This window comes from Neovison vison, chromosome 3 (assembly GCF_020171115.1).
Source record: "Neovison vison isolate M4711 chromosome 3, ASM_NN_V1, whole genome shotgun sequence".
NCBI classification, from domain to species: Eukaryota; Metazoa; Chordata; class Mammalia; order Carnivora; family Mustelidae; genus Neogale; species Neogale vison.
The window spans coordinates 98,534,833-98,561,506 of NC_058093.1; the positions used below are offsets into that span (position 1 = coordinate 98,534,833).

General features: G+C 45.9%; 2 protein-coding genes across 2 annotated transcripts in view; both read left to right on the top strand.

The window, feature by feature from the left end:
- NCKAP5 (NCK associated protein 5) overlaps positions 1–5,803 on the top strand; it is a 962,745-nt gene extending 956,942 nt beyond the window's left edge. The window contains 3 exon segments of the mRNA XM_044242595.1: positions 1,700–1,745; positions 1,747–1,795; positions 4,606–5,803. Coding sequence (XP_044098530.1) covers positions 1,700–1,745; positions 1,747–1,795; positions 4,606–4,887 — 377 coding nt within the window. The 3' untranslated portion in view covers positions 4,888–5,803.
- Positions 5,804–7,908: 2,105 nt separating this feature from the next.
- Positions 7,909–26,674, top strand: part of LYPD1 (LY6/PLAUR domain containing 1) — a 42,516-nt gene continuing 23,750 nt past the window's right edge. The window contains exons 1-2 of the mRNA XM_044242597.1: positions 7,909–7,997; positions 9,396–9,533. Coding sequence (XP_044098532.1) covers positions 7,946–7,997; positions 9,396–9,533 — 190 coding nt within the window. The 5' untranslated portion in view covers positions 7,909–7,945. The remainder of the gene's footprint in view (positions 7,998–9,395; positions 9,534–26,674) is intronic.

Genomic DNA, 26,674 nt, shown 5'->3' on the forward strand with positions numbered 1-26,674 from the left:
ACTGCCTCTGAGAATCAAGACCACACAGTTATTCACACAAAGCCAGTCGCATAGTAGATGGCTCTGATTGATTGATTAATGTTTGACTACAAGGAATTAAATTAATTGAGGTATAATTCCTTCCAGGGGATTTCTGCAAACTGTATCACTATCTGCTTGCTTGAATTATCACTCAGAACGCCATGGTTACACTGAAAGCAGGAAAATATTTCAAGATTATGGCAACGTTATGAATTTGAAACAGGAAATATATTTTCTCCTGCCCTGTTCATCCCTACCTTGTTCCCAAGTGCAATCGAAAGCCCCACTAGAAAGTGAACTGTACAACTGTTGCCACCTATAGGTGACAAATGTAGCCTATTCATTTTATCATAATTCCAGGAAGGCACAATATATGAAGGAAATGAGGGTGTCCCAGGGAACCTCCACAATCCTCGTCAAACACTAATCTGTACTAGGCTTTTTCTCATGACTTTGGGTGGTGGTCTGTGATGCTCACTTCAGATGCTCCTCAGATTTAATAGTGGCTGGTATTCGTAAAGCTCTTTTCCGGGGATGAGGGGAAGAGCGTGGCTTCTGCAGGCCAACTTCCCCAGGGCCAACCCCCGGGGGCCACCATGTACTGCCACTTGCCCTTAACCACGTGACTTCACCTCCTCAAGCCTTGACTGGCTCCAAATGGAGAAACTAATGACACCCACCCCCCAGAGAACTGATGTGAGGCTGAAAACAGATAATCCGTGCGTCGTGCGTAGCAGAGTGTCTGCACAGAACAGGCTCTCAATTAAATACTAACTGTTATTACCATGATTAGTCTGCAAAGCACCTTCGCATACAGTGGCTGCAAACTAATGTGCCCTGTTTTGTTACCGCTCGGCAGATCATCATTACCACACTACTGGATGACCTCGAGCCCTCCTTGTATCTTACACATAAATGTTAGAGGACGTCAACATTTTTAAAACACCCGGGATCTGACAAGACAATGTTGAATCCAGCTTGCTATGCTTCTAATTGGAGGCAGGGAAGTAAGATGCTTTTGCGCTTTTATTCTTAGCTGTCAGGACCTCTGGCGTACGTAGCCAACCGTTGGGACCCTGCCGATGCTTGAGAGGACTGAACCCGTCAAGTCTCCACTGAGAATCCCCTGGTGACTGAGCAAGGGGCGAGGCCCCTAGGGAGAAAGCTGGTGGGAGGAGGAGGAGGAGGAGGTCAGGCAGGACGTAAATGGATAAAATATCTTCTCTACCTCAGAAGTTCAAAAAATACAAAGACTGCCATTTGACATAAAGAGGGGGGTTTGGGGCTGTTGTTTTTGTTTTTTTCTTAATATAAGCGAATTAGTTAAACATCAGAGGATCTGAAACACGAGCAAGTATTGTTCTAGATGGGTAGCCTCCTCTTCAAAATCCGAAGCTCTGGACCCACGTTTCTGCATAGCGACAATTAGCTGCTCCTGTCCCTAGAACGGACACATGGTCTTGAGCTGACCCCAGTCCTCACCACTCCCCATCGCTCCCCAACACTGAGGCTAAATGCCTGGTGGCTGGATTGGCCCTCTTGCACTGATCTAGTTCTCAGAGTCAAGAAATATCTCTGTACCCAACTTTCATTAAAAACCGTGAAAATAAAAGCAAGAGTAAGAAGGCCATGTGAGTTTTCTTACGGGGCCATTCCTTCCTTTTCATCACCTCTGTAGGCCTTTCTTATAATCGACTGAGGAAACAAAGCAACAAGCATGAGACGTGGAAAACATGGCGCACTATTTATGTCCGACACAGTGGGTCTTTCAGTGGTAAATAACTCCTTCCTCATCTCTACCTCAGTACACTGAATTATACTTATCATCTGTCTGTGGGCCCTCCCAGGTCACAGGTTCTTCCAGACTAGGTGATTGTCAAATTTTCCCATGTATCAGAGTCACCTGGGGAGCTTGTTAAACACATTTGCTGGGCCTCAACATTTCTTTCTTTTCTTTTTTTTTAAAAATTTTTTATTTATTTATTTGACAGACAGAGATCACAAGCAGGCAGAGAGGGGGAAGCACGCTCCCTGCTGAGCGGAGAGCCCGATTCGGGGTTCAATCTCCCGAGATCATGACCTGAGCTGAAGGCAGAGGCTTTAACCCACTGAGCCACCCAGGCACCCCAAGGGCCTTAGAATTTCTGATGTAGTAAGTCCAGGCAAGGCTCAAGAATTTGCATTCCTAACAAGCTCCCCCATGATGCTAGTGCTTCTGGCCTGGAGGACAGTTTCAGAAACACTGTCCGGAATAAGAATCCTGCCTCACTCTTATTTATTTATTGTACCATTTATTGAGCGTCTACTAGTGTGTGTTGGGCCTCAAGGTGTTCTATTTCGACTATTTGCAACAATCCTGAAATAGCTGTGTCTTATCGCCGTTTTACACCTGAGGAAGGGCGCTCAAGGGCGCTCACACAGCCAGTTAAAGGGCATAGCTCAGTTGTTTCTGCCTCCAGAGCCTCAACTTCTCCCTTGGCCACACCTGGCAATTTGAGGCTGCTGTCTATCCCCAACACCAACCCCTTCCCCCTGCATCATGTTCGCTTCTCTAGTAAGTGTTTATGGAATGAATTTGAGATCCATTTGTGACCAGAAATGGGCGACGAAAATGCTCATGCTTCTTGAATAAAGAAAAAGGGAAGAGATATTCAGGCGAGGAGAAAATTACCGTTAAAGTCCTTTATTTACCGGCATTAGGTACATCAAAACATTTCCGGCTCCCCGTGTATTTTTAGTATTGTACTGTGTATAACTCTTTATTAAAAATGCCTGGGAGCAGTGCCTGGGTGGTGCTGTCGGTTGATGTCAGACGCTTGGTTTCGGCTCAGGTTGTGATCTCAGGGTGGTGAGATCCAGCCCTGAGTCAGGCTCCACAACTAGCGTGAAGTGTGCTGGAGATACACGTTCCCTGTCCCTGCCCCTGCTTCTCAGGTTTGCTCTCTCTCTCTCAAATAAATAAATGAATTTTTTTTTTTTAGGTCTAAAAATTGGCATGGTATGAAAAAGGGCTTTTGCATGGTGTTAGTCTTAATTATAGAGCCACTTTTCTGGAAGCACTTAGAGATCTGTTCCTTAGCTTGTGTCTGGTTTCAAGGCAGCCATTTGAGATTGAAAATGAACTCTGTGAGGAATGCTCCTCTAAGTTAATGGTAGAATGAAATAAGCACCACTCCAAGGATGATTTTTAAATATTCCTATAGAATTGTGCCGTTTCCATAAAGGAAAGAGAAACTGTGTCTCAGTCTGCTCTTGGGACACCAAAGCCATCCACTGCCATATCTTTTTCTTTTCTCTTTCTATTAAATATTTAGCATATGAGAATCAGAGGCTTTGACTACGTGTGTTGTTCCCTGGATCAAAACACAGTTTCTTCATTTTATCTTTGTGCATCCAGCATAACAATGTGGGGGATGGGTTGGGGAAGAGAATTGCATTTGCCTGAGCCTGGGACAATAGCAATAGAGATGGTCTGCCAAGTTATTTAAATGGAATATTTGGGTGGCAAAATGAAAAAAAAAAAAATCTTGTCTTTTATTACATAAGAGCACGGTTTAGCAGGAACAAGAGCATGGAAGGCAGCCAGCCTGGAATTCAAATCCTGTTCACTTGCTGTTCCCATCACTTGCTGAGTGACCTTGAGCAAATAACTCTGTCACTCTGAGCTGTGTTTTTGTCTTTAAAATGAGGATGTGTAACTTGCAAGTCCGCTGTGAAAATGCTTCTAGAGAAAATATATTTAGTGAGTTTTACATGATGGATGCTTAATAAATGGTAGCTATTATTATATCTAAGCTCCTGTCCCTACTTCCTCCTGGTGTTTGGATAGAATTTTTGCCCAAAAGAGGAAAAGCAGAAAGGAAAAGCATTGGTTTATAGAGTTTACCTACAATAATTGAATAATTGAGTATGACCGCCATGTTCTAGAAAGTCCTAGAGACATCCGGTAATTGGTCTGGCTGAACCTCCTGGAGGGGAGAGGTTACTAATGGGCAGAAGTGGTACTATGTTTTCTTAGGCCCTTGGGCTTCCTGGAATCGACACCCACAGACCTGGAGATCAGGTCTGCAAATATCTTAGGACTTGTAAAGGGACAAAACAGATGACAGTGCTTCTGACAAGTCTAACAGGTACTGAAACTTCATGGCAACTTAAGGGATTGTATACCTTTTTTTCCCTATACAGTCCCAACTTCTGGCTGAAATTTAGTCCCTATCCATATTTAGAAACAAGACAACCAATAATACTTAGTAAGAAAAGAGAGGAGTTTGAAACTTTGATGAAGACATATAAGGCACTTTACCTGAACAAATTTCAAGCAGATCCATTTAAAATGAAATTAAGTGGCACTTTACCAGTTTGCAATTCGGGACCTATTTATCTCCGTAAAATGATTACAGTCTTGATTTATCCCTAAAATTGGCTTTATTATTACCTTTAATTATACAAGAAGGTTGTTAAAGACTTGTAGGTTCTCTCTATCCCTTTAAATTGCACGTTATGCAGACAATAATTGAATATTGGATAGAATAACTTGATTTTCCCAAGAAATATGTCTCTAATATTTTCGTCTTTTTATTGCAGAAATTGAAACAAGTTGAAGAAACAAAAGAAGATCCTGAGAATAGATTATCTAAAATTTCCCTGGAGTCATTCAATAAATATAACAGCAAAACTATGATTTTGTTAGAAAGAGAGAAGAACTCTCTGAACAAGGTTGAAGGACAGAAGGAAGAAAAAGAAAAAAATGAAGAAGCATCTTTGAGTAGCTCAGATAGGCCTGGGGTAGACAATTTGGAATCACTGAGTGATTCTTTATATGATAGCTTCTCTTCCTGTGCAAGTCAGGGTTCGAATGATGTATAAAGGACCTTTTTTAATTTTTTATTTTTCTTAGTGAGCGGAAAATGGAGCACTTAAGCAACAAGGGGGTGTGGGGAGGGGAATAGAGACAGCAGCAGTAAAGCCTGGCAACACCAGAGACTGCATTGTCAGATTCACAGCAAGCAGCCCATGGGAGCTTCCTTCTCTGACAGGGCAATAAAGATAGGCTCCATTTGTTGTGTGTCACGAGGATGAAATGTAAACACACCCACAATACAGAAGTCTTAATTTTGCACTTTTTTTGAATACTTGTACAGAAGTTGTAAATTTTTGGAAAAGAAATTATATTTGTAGCCAAAAAAAAAAAAAGGCAGCAATAAATTGAATCCGTGCCATGCTCTTGAAATGACGTACTAAGTGTTAGAAGTTGATAATATATTTTTTAAAAATTCCAGCTAAGGTGTCCTTTGACTTCACTATCCTAGTAGTCAAATTGTTTGTGGGTTCACCCTGTAAAGCTAAAATGGCCCCGCCAAAAACCAGGGGGTTCCTGGTCATCTCTAACTCACAATCTCAAAGTGATAGGAACATTAATACCAGTGCAATTTCACAATTGTTGCCAGAGAGATTCGAGTCCAGTAGTAAGCGTAATTCTGCTTCCATTGAAAAATGTAACAGGTACTCAAAGGGTGACACTGATGTGAAGGGAAGTGGATCAGAAGTGACCTAATTCTATTTTCAACAGCAGGTTTTCCCTCCAAACATTTCCTTACATCCTCTTCTCCTTAGTGCTTCTTTATGATTGTTAACCATATTTGTTGATATTTTTTATCTTCCTGCTCTATTAAAATCTGGGTAATCTAGAAATGAAACCAAATTCTTATCTGTAACTTTCACTTTTTAAAAAGTAAAATGAATGGTTGGTGCTACAAAAAAATTCATACTTTTCAAGATACCTTTTTTTTTCTACAAAGTCTGTTTATATGTGAGGATAAATTCTATTTTAAAGGTTATTTGTATTTTTTCTAGATGTGAACTATTTATAATTGCTTTTGTACAGGAGCTTGTAAACTAGGCTTAATAGAAATATTTTTAGGATCTATATGGTTACTTCAGTACACACTTATTTGTTAAAAGAGCATTGTATAATCAGTGTTATTTGGTTAATTTGTGCAATTTGTTATACTGGATTTTGTTATCTTAAATGAAAATTATGTAAAGTGTCATTGTCTTTCAGACCTCTAAAAATTCTTCTGTTTCATTTCTGAATAAAAGTCATATCACAGTTGCACCCTCTGAAATCTTAAAAGAACTTGTTTAAGAACCCTTTGGCTCAGTTATTTGAATCTCACACGTGCAACAACAATCAATTCTGGGAAGGAATAAATAAACTGGCCCCTTTACTCCAGAGATAGTAATTCAGGCAATTTTAAGATCAGAGTCTGCAGACAAGCGGGTAATGGTCAAAGCATTCAGTCTCCCCAAGGGGTTAACCAACTAGAAATGAAAGGAAGAGGGGGGCAAAGGGGGAGAAGGAGCCTGAGGCAGACACGGAACGATCTCTGCAGAGGAATTACAAGAAAGTCATTTAAGCCCATTTCCAGACCTGCTCTGCTGGCAAGATGGGGAAATAAATAATCAGTGTCCTGGCCTGAGAGAGCTTCCTCCAGGGGGTGGCCCAAGCGTAGGAGGGTGAAGAGAGGCAAAGCTTATGAAGCTATTTCCACAGAGGGATTCTCCCCAGGGAATGAGGGAACAGGGTTGGCGACGTGCGGGATCCAGGACGGGGGCGCAGAGGCTCCCGCACCACCTGCTGCAAGGCTTGGCTCCAAGGAAGGAGAACTTAGCACCCTGGCGTCCCGGGAGAACTCGAGGTGGGTCGCTTGACTGAGAGGGGGGAATGGGGCGGGGGCTTAAAAGCGGGGTCCCGGGCAGCCTGAGGCTTAGTCCTGGGCTGTGAAGGCGCGGTACTGGAGAGGACATGGGAGTATGTATTAATAACCCGTGACTTTAAGACGAGCAGGATGAAGATGCCCGAGCTTTTGGAGAAAAGGGATAGAGGAGAGCAATTCCCTTCTTCACCCCGACTTGCTTTCTGATGGGAACTCACGACAGTTGTCCCCGGGGACCAACCTGTCCTAAGCTAGGCTACCGTTCGCGGTGTCACTACACCCTCCAGCTGTGCGCTCAGGCAGCGGAAGGAGGGCTGCCTCGGGCGGGCGAACGCGCGGGTCGGGGCAGGGTCCTCACCACACCCCGCCCACCCTGCAGCAGCTGAAGCCAAGCCCGACATGAATGAGGGGCCTCTCCGAGGGAAAAATAAAAAGGGCGCAGCTGCATCGGCTACCCCAGGGAGCCTGCAGGTGTGCAACTTTGCCAGGCGCACGGGAGCACGTCCCCCTCCAGCCAGCCGCCCCCGGCACCTGGCTCCCACTGCCAGCGTCGCTGCAACCCCAACGGAGTGGCCAGCGCCGGGGGGCGCAGGGCCCAGTCGAGCACGCAGTCTTTCGACCCCGCCTCGCGGGTCCCGCAGTCCGCGCCCGGCCAGTCCCCGCGGCACCTGCTGCGCCCTCCTCACGTTTTCCCAATCCCCAGCCTCCCAACCTTGGGAAACTACACTCTCCCTCTCCCCCTGGCGTCCCAGTCCTGGGGACGTGCGGAGGCGGGAGAGGAGGGCGATAGGAAGGGGGTGGGGACGTGAAAAGACGGTCCCAGCCTTCCTCGCCCGCCACCCCCACCGCAACTCGGCAGCCGTCACGTGGTGCCTGGAGTGGGAGGTGGGGAGAAGAGACGAGACTTTTTTGGGTGCTCCGGCTCGCCAGTAGTTCCTCCAGTCTCAACCGCCAACTCCGGAGACGCCGCGCTCTGCCCCGGAGCGCCAGCGGGAGGAGCGGCGACCCGCAGCCGGGAGCCCGGGCTCGGGCGATGCTGGCGCCGCCGGCGGCACCTGCGGCTCCTCTTGGCGGCGGCGGTGGCCTCGGAGGCAGGAGCGCGGGCCCCAGCAGCCTCGGCAGCCACAGCCGCTGCGGCCCCGACAGCCTCCGCCGCGGTCGCCGCCTCTGATGCGCCTGCCCTCTCCCGGTTACGCGGCGCCGGGAGGATGTGGGTCCTCGGCATCGCAGCAACTTTTTGCGGATTGTTCTTGTTTCAAGGTAAGAAAACGAAAAGGCCAGCAGCCCCGCCAGGCGCTCACACCCCATCTACCCGCTCTCCCCTTCGCCCCCCGGGCACCCACCTCCCGGCCCGAGCTGCGCAGGGGTTCCCCAGCAGGAGTTCGGCGGCGGCGGCGGCGGCTGGCGCTGGTGCCCAGAGGCGCTAGATGGGAAAGTCTCCAGGTCCCGCGCTGCAGGAGGAGAGGCGTAGAGGCGGATTTGCGGGACTCGAGCTGCAGATGCTCGGGCTGGATGGTCGGGAGAGGAAACAGAGCTGGGGAGGAGGAAGGGTCTGAGCGGTGCCAGGGATTTGCCGAGGGAGAAGGGGCGATGAAGCCCTCTGACCCGGCCAAGTTACCAGGCGTCTCCCGCAACTCGCGGGAGTGGCGCCGCCGACAGGTGAGCTGCGCGCTGGGCAGCCTGTGGCCGGGGCGCTCCGGAGCTGGGTTGCTGCGCTTAGAGCGCAACCGACGTGGAGATGAGAAGAAGCGCGGGGTCCGGCGTCTGTCTGTCGGAGCAGGGGGAGACTGGAGCTCCTAGATCCGAGCAGAGCAGACAGGGGCGATGAGGGGTGCGAAAACGTCTCACTCCTCCCAGTTAAGCGAACGGCTCCCGAACGAGAGCCGCAGAGCTGGGACTCCGACCGGGGACCCTAGCCAAACGGTTGCCCTGAGAGCCAGGAAGACATGGTTGTTGTGTCGCGGGTCGGGGTGCGCGCGCGCGCGCGCACACACACACACACACACACACACACACGACAGACACAGACACACACGCCCCTTGTACACGCTGTGGCCCCCCCTGCTGCTGCGGGGACTGTCCCGAAGAAAGGCCGGGAACTCGCGGCGCAGCCCCACTTGGCGTCCGGCACTGCCTCCGGGGTTCCTGGGTGGTCGCGTAGCCACGCCGAGGGAGCCTCGGAGCCACAGCACAGGAACGGTGACGACAAAAATTAAACCTGAAAAGGCGTCTGCGAATACAGTCGCAAATGGTGCCAAAATAGTAATTAAGTAATTTGTAACCAATTAACAATTACGCAAATCCTTTGCTGTAGATTGGAGCTGAAGCATGTCTCTGGAGCTACTTCACTCTCGGCTTGTGTACCCGTCCTTTGAACTTCCGGGGGTGGGGGAGCCCAGGTGTGGGGTAGGACGGGCTCTTTGTTTCGGGAACATTGGTCCAGGGGTCGCAGCCAGAATTCAGCTGTATCCTGCGGGACCCTCGGTATCCGCGCCGCCCCCTGCCGGCGTCAGCCACAGCCGCCTTACGTGGAGACCAAGCACCCCAGGGATCGGGCTGGCTGGGGCAGAGGAGGATCGCGGTTTCCGGTATAGTCTCGGGGGCTGGGGGGTGGGGGGTGGGGTGCTGGTTGTGAACCCACTGCGTCTGTCCCCACAGGCTTTGCGCTGCAAATCCAGTGTTATCAGTGTGAAGAATTCCAGCTGAACAACGACTGCTCCTCCCCCGAGTTCATCGTGAATTGCACGGTGAATGTTCAAGACATGTGTCAGAAAGAAGTGATGGAGCAAAGTGCGGGTAAGAAGCCGGTAGCCTCCACCCCTCGCCAGCCTCGGCCAGGCGAAAGGAGTTGGGGGATGGGGGGCCACTGCGTTACAGGAAAAGGGACTGACTTTGATTTACTGCACACACACTGGTTATCACAAATTTACTTTTACAGAGCCGGCAACATGAAGAGTTCCAAGTTACTTTAATCTCATTAGAGTTAATTACCAGGGCTTCTCCCCAAGGGACTCAGGAGGGGAAGTGCATTTAAATTAGTGTCTCTCCTCTTTTTATTTACTCCCCTCACCTCCCTCTGCTAAAAGCTGATCAGGAAGTGGAGAATATATGGATAACCAGCTCTGCTTGGGCAACTAGACAGTAGCCTGTGAGCAATGTCAGCCTGAAATATGAAGCTAGTTGAAGTTCCCAGAGGTCAGAGCTTGAAAAATGTGTTTTGTCATAGAGCCACGCCATATTTCTTAGAAGAACACTACAGGATCTTTATTTAATTTTAGAGCTACTGCATCAAATTCCAGGCACAAATTGCTAAGATTGTTCAAAGGAATATAGTTTCCAGCCCCACAAGCTTAGCTGCTTGCTGGCTGACGAGTGGTGCTGGGCTTTGTGGTGCAGAGAAGAGGGTCTTGGGAGAGCGGACCTCACTTAACTCCTGCTGACCAGGGTCTTCCTGACCTCGACCTCCCCTTCCCCAGGCCCTTCCAGTAGTGTTACAAGAAATCAGAGTGCACCTGAAACTTGGGGGAAATGGGTGGAACTGGAACTTCGTTCCAAGGTCAAATCCATCAACAGAGACCTTGCCATTTTCAAGATAATAAAAAGAGGGAAAATAGCGTCATATGGTGACTAATGCGAATTGAACCAAAGGGCTGCTCTGCTCGCCTTTACCTTGCTGAACTATGGAGCCCACAGAGCATTTGGTTGAAGGGATTAAATCTGTGGTTTTCTTAATCCACTAGCAAAAGAATGTCAGGGCTCCAGCTTTCAAGGCAGCACCTTGGAAAAGGAGTTGCTTCTCCGAGAAGGGCCTGGAAATGCCCTGTTGCCAAGTACAGGGATGCTGGAGGAGCAGAGAGCGAGTTCGTCACTGTGCCATGATGCGGTGTGCGTTCGTGGTTTTAAAAGCTGTTCTTTATAGGTCATTAGGTGTGGTTTCTTTCCACCAAAATTGCCCTTTCAGGAAGTCTGAAACCCACCTGCTCTCAAGAATAACTTGACCCAAGAAGAACAGCACGCATTGATTGTTTTGTCGTTTGTCCTGGGATTCGGGCTATGACCAAAGCAAAACAAAATTTAGTGATGATTCTGTAGCTAGGGTTGATAGCTGGTGATTTTTTGCTTGGGTTTCATGCCTGAGCATTTAACCTGAGCAAAATGTGCCCTCCTACTAGAGGAACTGCGGGGCTTTCAGCCGGAATCACTCTCAACACTTTCATGGTTTGTTTTGGTTTGGTTTTTTTCAAGGATTTCTTTCTTAAGCTTTCTTAAAGGCAGTAGTTGAGAGCCAGGAAAAAATAGGGCTAAGCCCTGGACACATTAGGAAATTCCTTGGTCTCCTCTAGGCCACTGCTTATCCAGATATGATGTTTATCAGCTGGGATATTGTTGAGACCAAGAAAAAGATGGGAACCAAACTACAGCCAAATGAGGCGTCCTTTTCTCCGAGAGCTATTTCTTCCTCTCTAGAAGTACATGTGCGATAATACCACACACTCCATTTTCAAAGTGCCATTTTTCCTCTTGCTTTATTCTCTCCTCCAAATAGCTTTGCATAAAGAAAAAAAAAAAAGGTAGAGCAGACATTGTAATGCCGACCTTATCTACGGGAACCCTTAGCGCCCCATCTTTATGTGCTAGAAGTCCAAAGTTGCTCTTCAATGATCAAGATGGGCACCTTCTCTCCAAACTAGGCTCCTCCAGCCCTGTGTCAGAGGCCAGAGGGTGGACCAAGAGTGAAAGATTGAAGCAACACCAATAGTGAAGTCTGAAAAATGGAAAAAGTTGAGGAACTCCAAGGAAAATCCTGTTAGAAGGGGAGGGATGCACATTCTAAGCCTGAATTCAGTAGAAGTCAGTCAAATGCTCGTTCCTCCGTCGAAAGAGCAATGTGGAGGGAGGGGGGACTGATACTTCCAAGGCTCTCCCATTTTCATCTCCATGCAGTGGTGAGACTAGTCAGTGTAAGTGACACTTAACCTTGCTGGCGCCGGCGCGGATGGAGAGCCAAACTAGGATCCGACTGTGTGGGGACCGCAGGTGGTGCGGTCATCGCATTCCTACGCAGCAGGTCCTTTCCTGGGTGCTCTGTGGAGAGCAGGTCAGGAAATCCGGTCGTCCTCTTTTCCGCCCCTGTTCCCCCAGGCCCCAACCCACTAGCATTTAATTCTGCAGGTTCGTTTTGCCACTCTGGGGAAAGAAAGTCACACCTGTTACATGCGACTGTTAAAAACCAAAGTCAGAATTCTGCTCATTGGATTCTGAGAACCCTAGTGCATTAGAGCTGAAAGGGCCCCGTGACTCAGAGTTAAGGGTGCAGATCAGAATCGTCCTGGAAGTTTTGTTGAGATCCACTTGCCTCCCCTCACCCTTGAGGAAGCAAGCCAGTTCCCTAAGACTGTCAAATACCCAGGCGTGGGTCCCTTTGAAGTTCCTCAAGTGACTCTAGGATGCCCTAAGTCTGGACCGACTTTTTTGGGTTCTAGAGGATGGAAACCAGGGCCCCAAAATTTGCATACCTGGTCCACCAGCTAACTATTATCAAAAGGCACCTGCTTTCCTGAGCCAGCACCTTATACAGGAAAACCTGCCACCAAAGTTGGCCTGAGAAGAGAATTCAGGCAAAGTGCTAAAGGTTTAGATGGTCTTCATGTCCACATGTTCCTACAGGCTTAGTGAATGGGTTAACTGGACAGGCCACAAAATGCATATTAAATGAATATGAGAACGAACCAGTAGGATTTTTAAAGCCTCACACTATATGGACTGGCATTTTTCATAGGTCTAGGAAAAGCACGGTTTCAACAGATGAAGAGATTTTAATGAACCAACCAAGTTTGACATTAAGCAGTGATGAAAGGCATTCTCTTTCCAAAAAAAATACCGGCGATGCAATACATTCGGGCCTTTAGTTAGTCCTTTCTGGATTAAGTCTGCAAACTCAGCTCTTATGAATTTTGAGGCAGGTACATTTGATTTTCAGTCAGGAAGTACATTTAAAATTAACCTTTACCTATCCCCCAGGGTGGCATTCCTATTAGGTGCAGAGATTATTTCCCACTGCTCTTTTTCCCTCTGGTCATTTCTGGAGTAATAAGGCACCAGGCTGTGGAGAAGGAAAGCCTTCTTTCATTGTCCTTACTAATTGATATTTAAATGTTTGCATAAGGAATGACTTGTTCTCCCAAGTTCTGCTCTTAATGAGTGAGCGTCTGCTTACCAGCATCCGTGATAACGACATTCCTTTTACTCGTGCTTATCACCGCACTCCGAAAAATATTTCAAATATTGATTCTCATTTCAGAATAGAAGCTCCCCCCGTATGAATTTTTAAACCAGGATATAAAGAATGTGAATTTGCATTTGTTTGACAGTGCAATCTTGTAATTAGAGTTTTTCCTCTTGACTAGATACAGTGAAAGGGGCATAATTTAATTTTTATAGACTAGCCAATTTCTGCCCTTAGTAAAATATAGCTCTGTCAGTGAGCAAAATGTTACAGGTTCTCCTAAACCTTATTTAAAAGTTAAATGCAGTATACTGAGAGAAAGTTCATGGTCTGAATCAGTAACCTAATCGATCTCTTCACCCATCCTTTGCAACATGCATTAATCTATTTGTCTGTTTTGCGATACAAGAGTTACTGATTTATATGCCATGTTGCATCTACATTATGGCTGTATAAGTAATGGCTGTGTTCCTTTTGGATTAGTTAGTTGCCCATGAAGTTGGGCAAGGATGGTTCCATGCCTTGGATGGGTTACTTTATGCTTTCTTTCCTCATGAGCTAAATAAAGGCTAACAAGTGAGGATCTGATGCCCCCAGAACAGTTGTCATCTGCTGTGAGGCTGTTTGGTTAGCTTCCCATTTCCACCATCTTTTCTTGTGTCTCTGCACTGCTTAATTTCCCCATAATTTAAAATAATAGGCTCGAGATTGTCCTTGGGGTAGACTTGGCAGGAAGAAGGGTTCATGCTGCTAATCAATAATATTATATCACAGTTCCCTTATACATGGAATCATTTACTTAAAGTACACATACACATCACACACAATGGCATATCCACATATGTGATTTTTTTCTTTACATTTTCCCTATATAGATTTGCATCCACACCTGTATAATTTGTATCAGAAAAATAGAAGTACTAAGTCTTCCTCCTTTGCAGACATTCAGATCATAAATTCCCTAATCTATCTTATAATGTAGGCACAAAGACCTTTTCTAACCTTTTTTTCCCCCAGAACAATTTTGCTAAGAGCATCAGTAGTATGTGATCATCTCCCAACGTCCCCTGTCTACCCCATATCTTTTCTTCTCCTACTTCTTCTCTCCTGTCATCTAGGACCTGGATCCCACCTGCAGCCCTTTCTTTTTCACCCTCCAATCCGTTTGGAATCAATCACTGCTACAGACTGTCCACTAAGAATGAAGTGAAGAAATAAGTCCAGAGCCAACCCTATTTTAATCTTGTGAAGGAAATTCCAACAGGTTGTAAATCTTTAACATAAAAAAGATTCAGATGCCAAGAAAGTTCTCCTCAAATGTTAACACGGCCCTGCTCTAAAGGTTTCCGTGTCAAACTCGATCAAGCCATGAATTACACAGGAGAAGTTTCTGTGCAGTGCATGTCAATACACTGCCTCCTTTCCAGCAGGCCACTAAAAGAACACCTCTCTCTTCGGGGTGAGACATTTTGCCAGTCCGTTTGTTCAGTTAGTCCTCAAGAAGCATCCATCTTTTTCAGGTGGCAGGCAGAGCTGGCTGCTGAGGAAGTATTCAGAGAGTAACTATCAGGTGTATCATTAGTCCCTTGGACTGTCCAGTAAGTGAAGCATTTGTTTACGTTAACTCTCCAGCTGAACAAGCGGCCAAGGCGGACCTCCCGTCTCCATAGATAAAATGCTTGAAGATTGATCCAGCTCTCCCGTAACACTAATTCCTCCTGCTACAATTTCATGAAAGCGTCCATCATTGATGGTTTTCCTAATGAGTTTAAACACAGAGGCTTCGAAGCTGGGGGGGTTTTCCCAAGTGAAAGGTGGAGCGGAGTATGAAAACAAAACACACCATTTCCTTTGAACGTTGGAAAGGAAACCTGCTTCCCTTGTTTATTCCTGAAACAAACAAGATCTGGCGCCGCAGCCTGCCCCCTCCCTTTCTCCCTCTTCCACCACCCTTGCCTGCTTCTTTCCTTCCTGCCCGCCTCCTGCCCCTTTTCTCTCTCTCCTTGTCCTCTGTCCCTCCCTCTCATCCTTTCACCGCACCCCCCCCCAACTTCTTTTTTTATCTTTCAAGCTTTTAGAATGATTGAATGACTCAGGTTCTAATGCCCAGTTCTGGCCAAGGTTTATCAGCACACCATGCAGAAGGAGTCAGGCCCCCAACTCCTGTGTTTAGTACTGGAGAGGGAGGGACACTAAGCTCCACTGGAAGAGAGAACATCCCTGTTCCCAGGTCCCTATGCTTGGTAACTTTAAAGAGGTTATTTAGTGTCCCATTCCCACCGGCTGAGCTTCCTCCCCTGCAAAATGTAGAAACAAGCTACCTGTTTTCTTGTGAGACACAAGACGGGGGAAATGCTGTCCATATAACCACCTTTAAGAGTCAATCCTAAAAGGAGAAACCTGCCAAAATGCCCATCAGAACTTGCCTCATCTGTAATCTGTATCTGCCTCTGAAGACCAGCCTAGATATGTTAGTCCAGGTTACTCTGCACACGACTTCCTCTGTCCTCAGGTTGAGAGAGTTCCTGAATGTAACCTTGAATTCCTTATAGTAGGATTCTCATAATTAGCCTAAAATGTTCACAGTGAGATAACATCCTAATTTGATAGTTGGTAAATCTGAGTTGTGGAGAGGTTGAGCAATTTGCTTAAGACCACAGAGCCAATGAGACTGAAATTCAAGTCCTTTCCCTTCCCTAGAATTCTTCCCATCATTATAATGCCCTTTTTTTTTTGCATTCTGTAATAAAAATTTTGAGATACAATCTAGGTTCCATAAAATTCACCCTTCTAAAATCTACAGTGGTTTTTAGTATATTCAGAGTCATAAGTATTGTCTAATTCCAGATATTTAGTTCCAGAACATTTTCATCACCCTCCAAAGAAACCCCATGCTTGTAGCAACCACGAATCTGGCCACTGCTTATCTACTTTCTATCTCTATGGATTTGCCTATTCTGGACATTTCATATAAATGGAACCATGCAGTATATGGCCTTTTGTGACCGGCTTCTTTTGCTTAGGGTAGTATTTTTTGTTTTACTTCATCCTTTTCACATCCCATTTTGAGATGTTTTCCCTCCTGCTTATACAGGGGACAGAAGGGAAAACTCGGGTCTGGGAAATGCCTGAATTACAGAGGGGATGTGAATGGGAGTGGGGTGAGATGTGCTTGTGAACTTGAAACTCCATGGACTGATTGGCCAATTTACTGAGCTGAATAAAAACCTATAGCAAGAGCAAGTCAGTCCATCGAGCAGTCGGGAGAAGGAATGCCCGTTCATTAAGCATCGATGTGCCAAGCACTGGGCTTTCCATCCACTGCCATCTACTAAAGACTTAATCTGCATCTGCACAAAGGGATCTTGAATCGGTTGATGTTAACCACAAGAGTCCTCAGGCACCTGGATGGGCTATTTCTGCTGCCCAAAGCTCTTACTGGGATCTCCCCTGCCCGTCCCAACACCTGGCATCACTGACTGGCCAGGAGTCTCAGGAATCCTGCGCCTTGTGGGCTAGAAGAGGTCTTAATTTATAATTTTACAGATGAGAAGAAAGTTTTCTTTCCTGAGGCCTTAAATGTCTTGAGCAGTCCATTTCTCTTTCTTCCCTTGAGAAGACTTGAGGATAGAGCCGGTGGAGACTTATTCTGGGGATGCATTTTGATGAAGGAGATGGGATTCTGGCATGATTAGGTCATCCACAACCAATACTCAGGGAACAGGGGCAAGTCTGGCCTTTTTCTCGACTACCAAATCACTCGTTAACAGCCTTCCTGGAGGCAGAAATACGTACTCCTTTAAAAGTGGGAAATTTCTTTTTTCTGTTATTCCCTCAAAAACTAAGCCGCATTCTTCCCTACCCACAGTTTCCATAGTAGTGGAAGTGATGGCATTTTAGGGGAGAGGGGACTTGCTGGTAGAACATTATCCCCCCCCCCCCCGCCGGGCATTCTACGAAAGGCTTTGTCTATAATTTAGGAGCTTAAACCAAATCTGTGATGAATGGGCCTGCAACTAAGCCAAAAAATGAATGCAGATGCCATGAATTCTTGGGTTGTGGCCACATTGTGATTCAGGAGCTGTTTTCACAGGCCAGAGCCCCAGGGCATGTTCTCTTATTAATACTTTGCTCCCAATATTCCGATCACCTGCGATGGTACAAAGCAAAGCAGGAGATGAACTGAATTGAGTGCTTCAGATAAGGTGAAATCATGGAGAGCGTCTAATAAATTGCTTTTTTAAAGGAACGCATTTAAATAGAACAAAGCAGCGCTGGTTCACCACGCTGATCTCCAGCTTTATGACTTTGCAAACCATGAGCGGGATCCAGATGCAAAAGTGATGAAGTGTTGTATTATTTTAAGGAAGTTGTGATACTTGGTCCAGTGCATTTCATTTCTCACCGGACATGGACAATAGCTTTTTATGTTTTTCTATTTCTTGGACTTGTTGGCGGGAGTGGAGGCACGACCGGAGACAGTGCCAGAGGCGGGCGGCGCCAGGCGAGCGGCTCTGGGCCCGGCTGTGGTCCGTGCGTGCCGCGCTGGGCATGGATATGAATGTGCAAGCAGTTTCCAGTGCCCTCCGCTGAGGATCCTTCAGAAAGCATGTGCGGGAGCAGGTGTATTAAGTGATGCCGGGCCGTGGGTTTTATGCACTGTTTTATTGCTTATGCAAAAATCTAGCCAACCACTTGGGTCTCTGGGAACTTCAGAGAATCTGTTCAGAAATAACAAGAGGCTGGGCAGGTTGACTACTTTTCCACCCAGTGAAGACATCCAGAGTGGGAGTGCAAAGAAACGGGGCTTCAAAGCGGAGTCAGGTTCTTGGGAGAATTTCCAGGCCTTCTGAGGGAAAGGCAGCGGGTGGGCGGAGCTGCACCTGGAGAGTGAAGAGTTAGCTAACTTTCTCTGAAAGGTCAACCTGTTTTCCACTCAGCCTGTCACTTGCTGTTGGAAGGGAGGGAAGAATAAAGCAAGGCAGAAGCAGATGTTTTATGTAAGTGGATTAAGATCTAGAGAGACTGAACCAAGCTGTGTAAAAACTGGCTCTGTGGAGACAGGCTGGCTAGGGCTTTCCGGCTTCCCTGTGGAGAAGCATTGGAGACTTGACCTTCCTGGGGTAGGTGGAGACAGGAGATGACACAAGGATGTTCTGGCAATTTTGTCTTCGTTCAGGGTTCTCCAGCCAGCAGTGTGCCTGGTGCCAGAAACCTTCTGGGTTTTAGAGTTATCTTTTCCTAATCCAACTGAACTATAGCTTTATGCAGTAGAGCTCATTCATGGTTTCCTTTTCTGGATACGGGGCTCCTGAAGAGAAGCTGTGCTCATCCCCTCGCTTACTTCCTCCCACCCTCCTCCTCCTCCTCCTCCTCCTGTCTCCGCTCCCCCAACACACACACACACACACACACACACACACACGTACGTACTTAGACTCACTCACGGGTATGCAGATACCCAATAAATATTTGCTGAATAAATATACTTGAAGAAATCAAGTTTCAAGCAAAACCAGATAGGTTGATTGGCATTTAAACATTTTTAGACCAGAAATGAGGGAGCTTAAATCTCCAGCATAAGAAGAAAAGTAGACCAAGTTAGGCTTAATATATGGTTCGCTTTTCAGATAAGCTAGAGAAAGCTGACTGGTGCCTGTTTGTCACCATTGTCATTTAAGGGACAACTCTGAAGTGTAATACATCCCAGTTTTTCTAGTTTGTCAGGTTGCTTTCAAGGCCCACTTAGCTGTGTGTCCTGCATAGGAGTGTTTTCTGGAAACATACACATACACCTCCCTCCAGCTAGCTTGGTAGTCAAGCCAGCAGGGGACAGGTCACCCCCTAGCCAATCCCTTCAGCTGGATGTTTATGTTATTTGGAACTCTGGTGCACCACAGAGATCTGTCTCGGTTGTGAACTTCCTAAGGGAGAAAGTACTCTCCTCCCCCACATATAGTCACATGCTTTTACTCCCCTAGCAGACCTCTGTCCCCCACCCATGGGCCTCTCCCACACAGGTGATGCCAGCTTGAAATGTAAGTGGGTATGTTCCCCCAGAGAGAAGCCATCCAGACTTTGAGCCGGGGGACATACTTCTAAACCAGTTAGTTTGGGAAAAAAAAAAAACTGTGCCAGAGAGGAAAGCGGGGACATGGGAAAAGGACCATGTTTTTGCTTTCTTGCTCTCTGTCTCACACAGTGTTTCACTGAGCTCTGAGAGCCACTTAATTGTTTGTACTGTTGCCCCATTTATTGAACATCATTAATACCAGTGTGAAGCCTGAGTGTCATTCTCCAAGAAGCTCTGGCTGGAACAGCTTCCAGGCCTCAAGAAGCACTGTGTAAGTCTATGGTGCACATAGTTAGTCTATGGTGCACAGCTCCAGAAGAGAATAAACCAGCCATTTCTACTGGTAGATTTGCATGTCCTCTTGCTTGCTCTCCAGACCTCACCTTCTGGATCCCTTAACAATGCATTTGGTGGCAAGTGACAGGGACTGAAGCCATATAGACATTTGTTGTTTACCTAAGAGGTCAAGGTGGTCCGAGGGTAGTTCTACAGCTCAGCAATGCCATCAAAAGCCAGCTTCTCTCCATCTGCCTTCTCACTTTTTAAGCATGCTGGCTTTCTGTTCTAAGACTTCCTGCCTCTTGGTCACAAGGTGGCTGCTGTGCCAAGTTAAAGGGAAAATAGAACATCAGGAGATTTGATCTCCAGCTTTTCCTTTTAATAAGAAAAAGATAACTCTCCCAAAGGTCTCCAAGAGAATTCTTCTTGCTTTCCATGGTCAGAACCTGGTCTTGTGGCCACTCCTTGCTGTAAGGAGGACAGTGTCTACCAAATCACCTTTTGAGAAATCCATGTACAACATCGGAAAATTCAAGCACAGTGCTTCTAGGAGCCCCTGGAGAAAGAACAGGGATAATTCCCTGTCCTCAGCGTCACCTTCTCTTCAGTGAGCACTGAAATGCATTGTCAAAGGACCTTCATCCTAAATCACTGTACGTCTTAGAAAGGAAAAGGAGCAGATACACGAGTGAGTGAGGTCTTGGAAGCTGAATTCAAGATGTCTGTGACATTTCAGAATGTGGGTTCACTGAAGGCTGAGATGTGAATACAACTCCATTTTAGTGTGAGGATATTTTCCACAGAACAGAATGCCTTGTTCTGACAATAGGGACAAGGGCGGTTTGGGTTAAAGACTTAGACGATCTGGGCTCATCCCATCTGGAGCCATTATGCCACCAGCGACTCTGTTTCTCCTTCATGGGGTGAATTTTCGTGCGAGAAACTGGCGATTCAAGTTGGAGCCCCTCTATGTTAATCTTACCCTTTCAGACAATAATCGGAAGGACTTTAAGGTTAAAAATGCAGGAGCACGATTTCATACATTATTGAAGGGCACTGTTAATACTGAGATAATAAGTCATGAATATCTATTCCCTCAATCCCCCATGGCAAACGGGGGAACAAAGACACCAGCTGAGGAAAAGCAAGTGACTGTGCAGAAACCTTCCTGGCTCAGAAAGTTAAAAATGAGCAGGCAAGTCCAAGTCTAACGTGGAACTCAAGTAAAACTAACAATCGGCCCCATACATTACGGGGTGCTTGCTTGCTTGCTATAATTAAGTTGGCATCCGTGGTGAGCAGCCTTGAAAATTAAACTCAACAAAAAAATTTTTTGAAAAGGATAATCAAAGGCTTCTGAATAACGAAGTTAACACATCCCTGTTATAAGGTAAAAGAACGTTCTTGCGGCATCTTGTTTCATGTCTGTTTTGTGGTGGTGCTCATGGTTTCAAGAGACACGTTGATTTTTACCTTTGGGGTCCCCGCAGCTCCTTCCATAAACTGTCCGTTTCCGTCCTACCAGCACGGTGGCATCCGTCTGCATGTGCAGTGTAGAACTTGGCACTTGCTTTGTTTTTGTTTTTTGGGTTTTTTTGTTTTGTTTTGTTTTTTTGGCCCTTTGAAATGGGTTGTTTAGCATGCTTGTTTGGTTTCTGTGGCCATCTGTAGCTCAAACGGAAGGGCTTCTTTGGCTTTTAAAATATTCACATCCAGGGCACAAGGGAAAGTACTTAAGAGCCAGACCACAAAATGGTCCAGAAAAGAACTACCTTCTGGGTTTCCTCCTTTCTTTATGCCTGAGAAACGGTGCCCATCATGGCAGTAACAAGGCACAAATATAGATAAGCCTCTTCTTCCTGAGATGCTCCTGTTAGAAGGCAGACACTGTCAAAATTCCTCACATGGTGTTCTTTCAGAGAAAAAAATATATACTTGGAAACAGATCGAAGATCTTTTTTTCTCCCAGTTTCTTTCAAAGCTCAGTGAAAATGCATATAGTTCATTCCAATTACCCGTTTCCAAGCATTTTTCTTTGAGGAGTTGTTCCTAGTTCTGCATAGAATATTTATTGTGATGTAATCACAGTTCTGTTATGCAGTAACTGTTGGTTATTTTTCAAGTAGAGGAAGATTAGTCTCACTCCCAGACGGGCACTCATACAAGTAGCAGTTTGTCGTGGAGGCTGACTTTAAAACTAAATTGTACAACATGGAGTGAAAGTAATGGACTATTAAAGGCTCTATTTAGAAACTTCCATCTTTGTACCAGCGAAGAGAGCAGATGCAAAGGAAAAGATAAATGCATGATGGTCCGTAAAGACGAGGGAGCTTTATGCCTCCAGTGAATTGCTGTTGGGGCAGAGGGTAAATGAGAAAAGTAGGAAAATTGCTTGTTTTAAAAATAGACAGAGCCAGTAGGTCAACAGAAGTAGAGCCCTGTACTCTTTGGGATGACTCAAATTCACCTTTGTTATCAGTGTGTGTGTGTTTGGAGGTGGACTGGAGTATTGTCCTCTAGATCCTCATTTTGTCCCAGTCCAGCTCAACTCAATCCAACAAAAGCTATGTTAAATGGTTATTGTTTATGATGGTCAAAGTCCAGACGCTATGTGGAATAGAGATGCATTGGAAAATGCCTCTAACTCAGGAGAGAATCATGGCTGTAGAGTTCAGTTCTAGGACACCGCGCAGACTGGGGCCCACGGAACCTGGTGGAGTCTAGAGTGTGCCCACTGGTCAGCAGCCTTTCTTCTTACCCAGGTTCTGAGCAAATTGAGAACTAAAACAAGGAACAGGGCAAAAATACACCATAGGAACTGAGAAAGATGAGATGAAGAGGATGTCTTTGGGGGTGAGTGTCAAATGGGCTTCCAAATGAGCCGGTCTGCCCAGTCTGTAAGGGCCAAAGAGGGGAAGATTCTTGTCCTGAGGAGCATGGCAGAACACCTATTTGCTTTGACCCACTTGCTTCCAAGAAGGAAAGAAAGCAGATGGACAGGGTATGTCTGCTTTATTCTTCCCACGTTTACCCATCAAGTATGTCAGTCCCTTGAAGATGAGGGAATACAGGTCGAGAGAGGCCAGGAGTTAACTCTGACAGTGACCAAAACTAAGACATGAACATTCATGTAATACTCTAAACAATGGTTTGTATGTGGATTTCACAATTTTTTTTTTTCCATTTTCTGTTCCGGGGTCCTGTCTGGAGTCACACATTGCCTTTTATTGTCATACCTCTTAAACCCCTGCTCACCCCTCACGGTTCCTCACACTTTCTCTCTCTTTTGGGATACTGACACTTTTAAAGAGGGCTGGTCAGCTTTTTGCACACTCTCCCTCAGTTTGGGCTGGTCACATGTCTTCTCATGGTCAGGTGGTCGTTACAAGAATATTCAGAAGTGATGTGCTATCACATTTCAGTGAATTATATCAAGAGATGCATGATGTCAGCATGTCTTCCTACTAGTGATGTTAACGTTGATCCCTTAATTAAGACGGTGCCCACTGGGCTTCTCCACAGTACATTGACTTGTTTTTGGGTTTTTTTCTTCTTTGTTATTAATAGATTACTTGAAGGAAATTCTCTGAATTAATACCAATATCCTGTTTCTCCTCAAACCATGTTCGATAATTCCGGCACCTGTCAGTGTATCTCTCCCACACCAATCATCACTGTGGTGTCCTGATCTTAAGTTCTTTTTCCCTCATTCCTTTTGCATTTATTACTTGGAATCCTTCTGGTAAGGTAGAGCTGTCCCTTTGCCCCCCAATATTTATTTCTTTATTTACTTTGTTGTATATAGGTGACCTGATGGATATTTATTTCATTCTATGTGTTCTAATCCGGTACCATTTATTTTGTCGTGCAGATTGTTCTAGCTGTCTCCTGGGAGGTTGACCTCTGCGTCCTTTGAACATGCCCCATCCTTTTTTGAACACTTCCTCTATTTGGCACCACAAGTTAAGGCACTCCAACTCATCTTGGGTTTTCCCTCCCTCAGCCCTGTTTATCACTCCTGTGTAGTAGTTGCATTTTTTAAATTAAAAACAAACACCTCAAGTCAAGGACATTGATGTCTCTTAGGCACACATCATGGACCGGCACAGGCCTAGATGCTGTGCAGACATCGTCCTCTTGAACTTCACATTTAGTCCTTTGGATGGGTATACCTTTCTCCCTCTTCAAAAGTATAAACAGGCTTCGAAAAGCATCAGTGGTAATTGTAGTCTGGGTCTGTTGGACTCCAGGGTCAATGCTTTTTCCACTGTGTAGAGAATTATTCAGAAGCAAAAGGGAAGATGAATATTACTGACTTCAGCTTTCTCCACGTGGTCTGCAAATGAGAAGATTGAGACTTCATCAAGTTTTAATCATCTTCATCAACTTAATGGAAGAAACCAGTGGTAGCCCTTTATCTTGACTAAGGCTAGTATTTATTTTTCTTGTTTTTTTTAAAGATTTTATTATTTATTAGAACAAAAGAGAGAGAGAGAGAGCATGAGCAGGTGAAGATGCCGAGGGAAGGAGAAGCAGACGCACCTCTAAACAGAGAGCCCAATGCGGGGCTCGATCCCAGGACCCTGGGATCATGACCTGAGCCAAAAGCAGATATTTAACCAACGAAGCCACCCAGGCACCCCCAAGGCTAGTATTTCTTTACATCTAATGCTGTGAGTAATTGTTCTCAGGTAATTTTCATTGGTAAAATGACTCACAATTTGAGTTCATTATTGAAACTTCCTTTCATTGCTTAATGATGAAATACAGTTTCCCATTGGGGAAAAAGAATAAAAAATAAAATAAATATAATTTCCCATTGGGTTTGCCAGCAACTATGATTTCCCATTCATTTTTGAGCCAAAGTGATCCTTTTGGACAGGTCAAGAAATTACGCATCAAAAAACAAAATGGCAACAGCAACAAAAACTGTGACCAGGAGTCCCTCATACTACTAAATGCCTTCTGGATAAGTAGCGTTGCCACTTTAACTGCCAAATGATCTCTTCGGCAATATAAATTCACTGGAAAATGGTGTGTTCTGAAAGAAACAAAATCATTAATTTTTTTTTCTTTCCAAGTATGATGTTTTTAAGAAGACTTAGAAAATCATTAAATTCCTGAAAGTACATCTAGGAAAGCATAATTAAGCTCAGAGGGGAAACAAGTTACCGCATCAATATTTATACTACGCCTTATGAGGCGCTATTGCTTCTTCCGAGAAGAAAATGAGGGGAACAACGGAGCCCAAGTGATATACCATGGCTAAATTAAGGGGATCACAGAACCCAAGACCGGCTACAACGGACTACGCTTCTCACACAGATGAAGCAGTTTCTGGCTCTATCACAGACACTGCAGAAAACACCCAGAAACTGGCGACAGAGCAAGTTAGAGGGAGCTGGCTTCTAGAGACAGTTGCACAGGCATACAGTGTCCAGGCGGTGTTTGCTCTGCTTTATCTGCTTTTAAATATAACAGATCTGTAAGGCACTTAAATGCCAATTCTTTCTTTCTTTCTTTCTTTCTTTTTAAGATTTTATTTGTTTGACAGAGATCACAAGTAAGCAGAGAGGCAGGCACAGAGAGAGGAGGAAGTAGGCTCCCCGCTGAGCAGAGAGCCAGATGCGGGACTCGATCCCAGGACTCCGAGATCATGACCTGAGCCAAAGGCAGAGGCTTTAACCCACCGAGCCACCCAGGTGCCCCCTAAATGCCATTTCTAATCAATGTGCCTCCTGCCATCTTGGAGACAGCATTCTTGTCATAGCTCTAACTGTGCCCTCTTTCCCTCTTTCTTGCCTTCAGGCGGTTCCTGTCTTCTGTTAGAAGGTAGCTCCTAATCACCACTCCCACCACAGGCTTTATATATGCTCTGAGGAACAGACTTTCTACAGAGACCGTTTGGTGAAACAACATTTTTAAAATATGGGTGTGAGAGTCTACAAGTAGTCTAATACTAGCAAAGGCCTTTGGTAGAGTAGCCTTGGCACACCCAGGTCAAGAGAAACCTTTCTGGCATGCTTCAGAAAGCCAGGGTTCCAGACTGTGGGTAGCATCTCGGTTATAACTGGAGAGGAAAGGCTGGATGGGAAGGGTAGGTTTCATGACGTGAAGGTGATGGGATTTTGATAGGATACAACAGAGGTGAGCAAACTGTGACCACTGGGCCAAATCTGTCCTAGTACCCATGCTATGAACTGAACTGTGCCCAACCCCGCCAAATTTATCTATTGAAACCCTGACCCTCAAAGTGATTATAGTTGGAGGTGGGGCCTTTGAGAACAATTGGGGTTAGACTAGGACTGAGAGTAAGACTTCCAATGGATTGGCCTCCTCATGGGAGAAGGAGAGGTACCAGAGTCCTCTCTACACATGCGGGAAGGTCCCCCAGTAGGACACAGCTGCCTATAAGCCAAGAAGGTGTTCTTCCCAGAAACTTACTTTGCCATACCTTCATCGTAGCCTTCCAGCCTCCAAAGCTGTGAGGAGATCTCTGTTGTGTGGGCCATGCCATCTGGAGTGTTGCCTTGTGACAGCCTAAATGGACTAACCTGGCCTATTTCTGTACAGGAAATTTTGTAGTTAGGAACACAACCACACCCATATGTCACGTATTGTCTCTGACAGCCTCTGGAATCAGATACCAAAATCGAGTAGCTGTGATGGAGGCTCAAAGATCAAACTGTGTACTATCTAGCCTGTCACAGGAGACGTAAGCCAACTCCTACGTAGAAATTTACCATATACCCTGTAGGTTTTGAACAGAAAAACCCACTCCAGTGGACTAGGATAAGGTCAAAGTGAGGAAGCCCCTCTAGTGTGCAGTGCTCAAATGAGGACTGGCCTGATCCCCTCCAGGAGTCTTGTTCTCCTAGGATGGTTGTGCATGTCTGAGCTAAGTGGTTGACATTGAACTTTCCCACCATCAGTAGCTGAAGTCCTTGGAGGGCAGGCATACATGGGAGACCTGTCTTCTAACGAGGCCGATAGGACAGATCAGTCATGACAGGGAGGTAGAAACGGATGAAAGGTGATCAAGGAGAAGTGTGGAAAGTGGTGAAGAAGTTGGCTCTTCTCTCCCTCATCCGTGGCTGTGGATTATCCGGGGTGTCACAGCCTTTGCTGTGGGAAAGTGGGAGCCGGGTTGGAAAGCTGAATGGAGTCTTTGCAGGTAGTGCAAGCCCTCACCCTGGATAAACTGCGCATTTAGAGCCTAAATGTGCCCTCTCCAAGTCCAAAGGGGTGGTTTGGAAGTTGAGACCACCTGTGTCAAAATCCTCTACACAGTGACGTGTGAGAACCACTGTTCGAGCAGTTTCCACCTCCTGAAAGTAGAGGATTTTGACTATTCCCCTC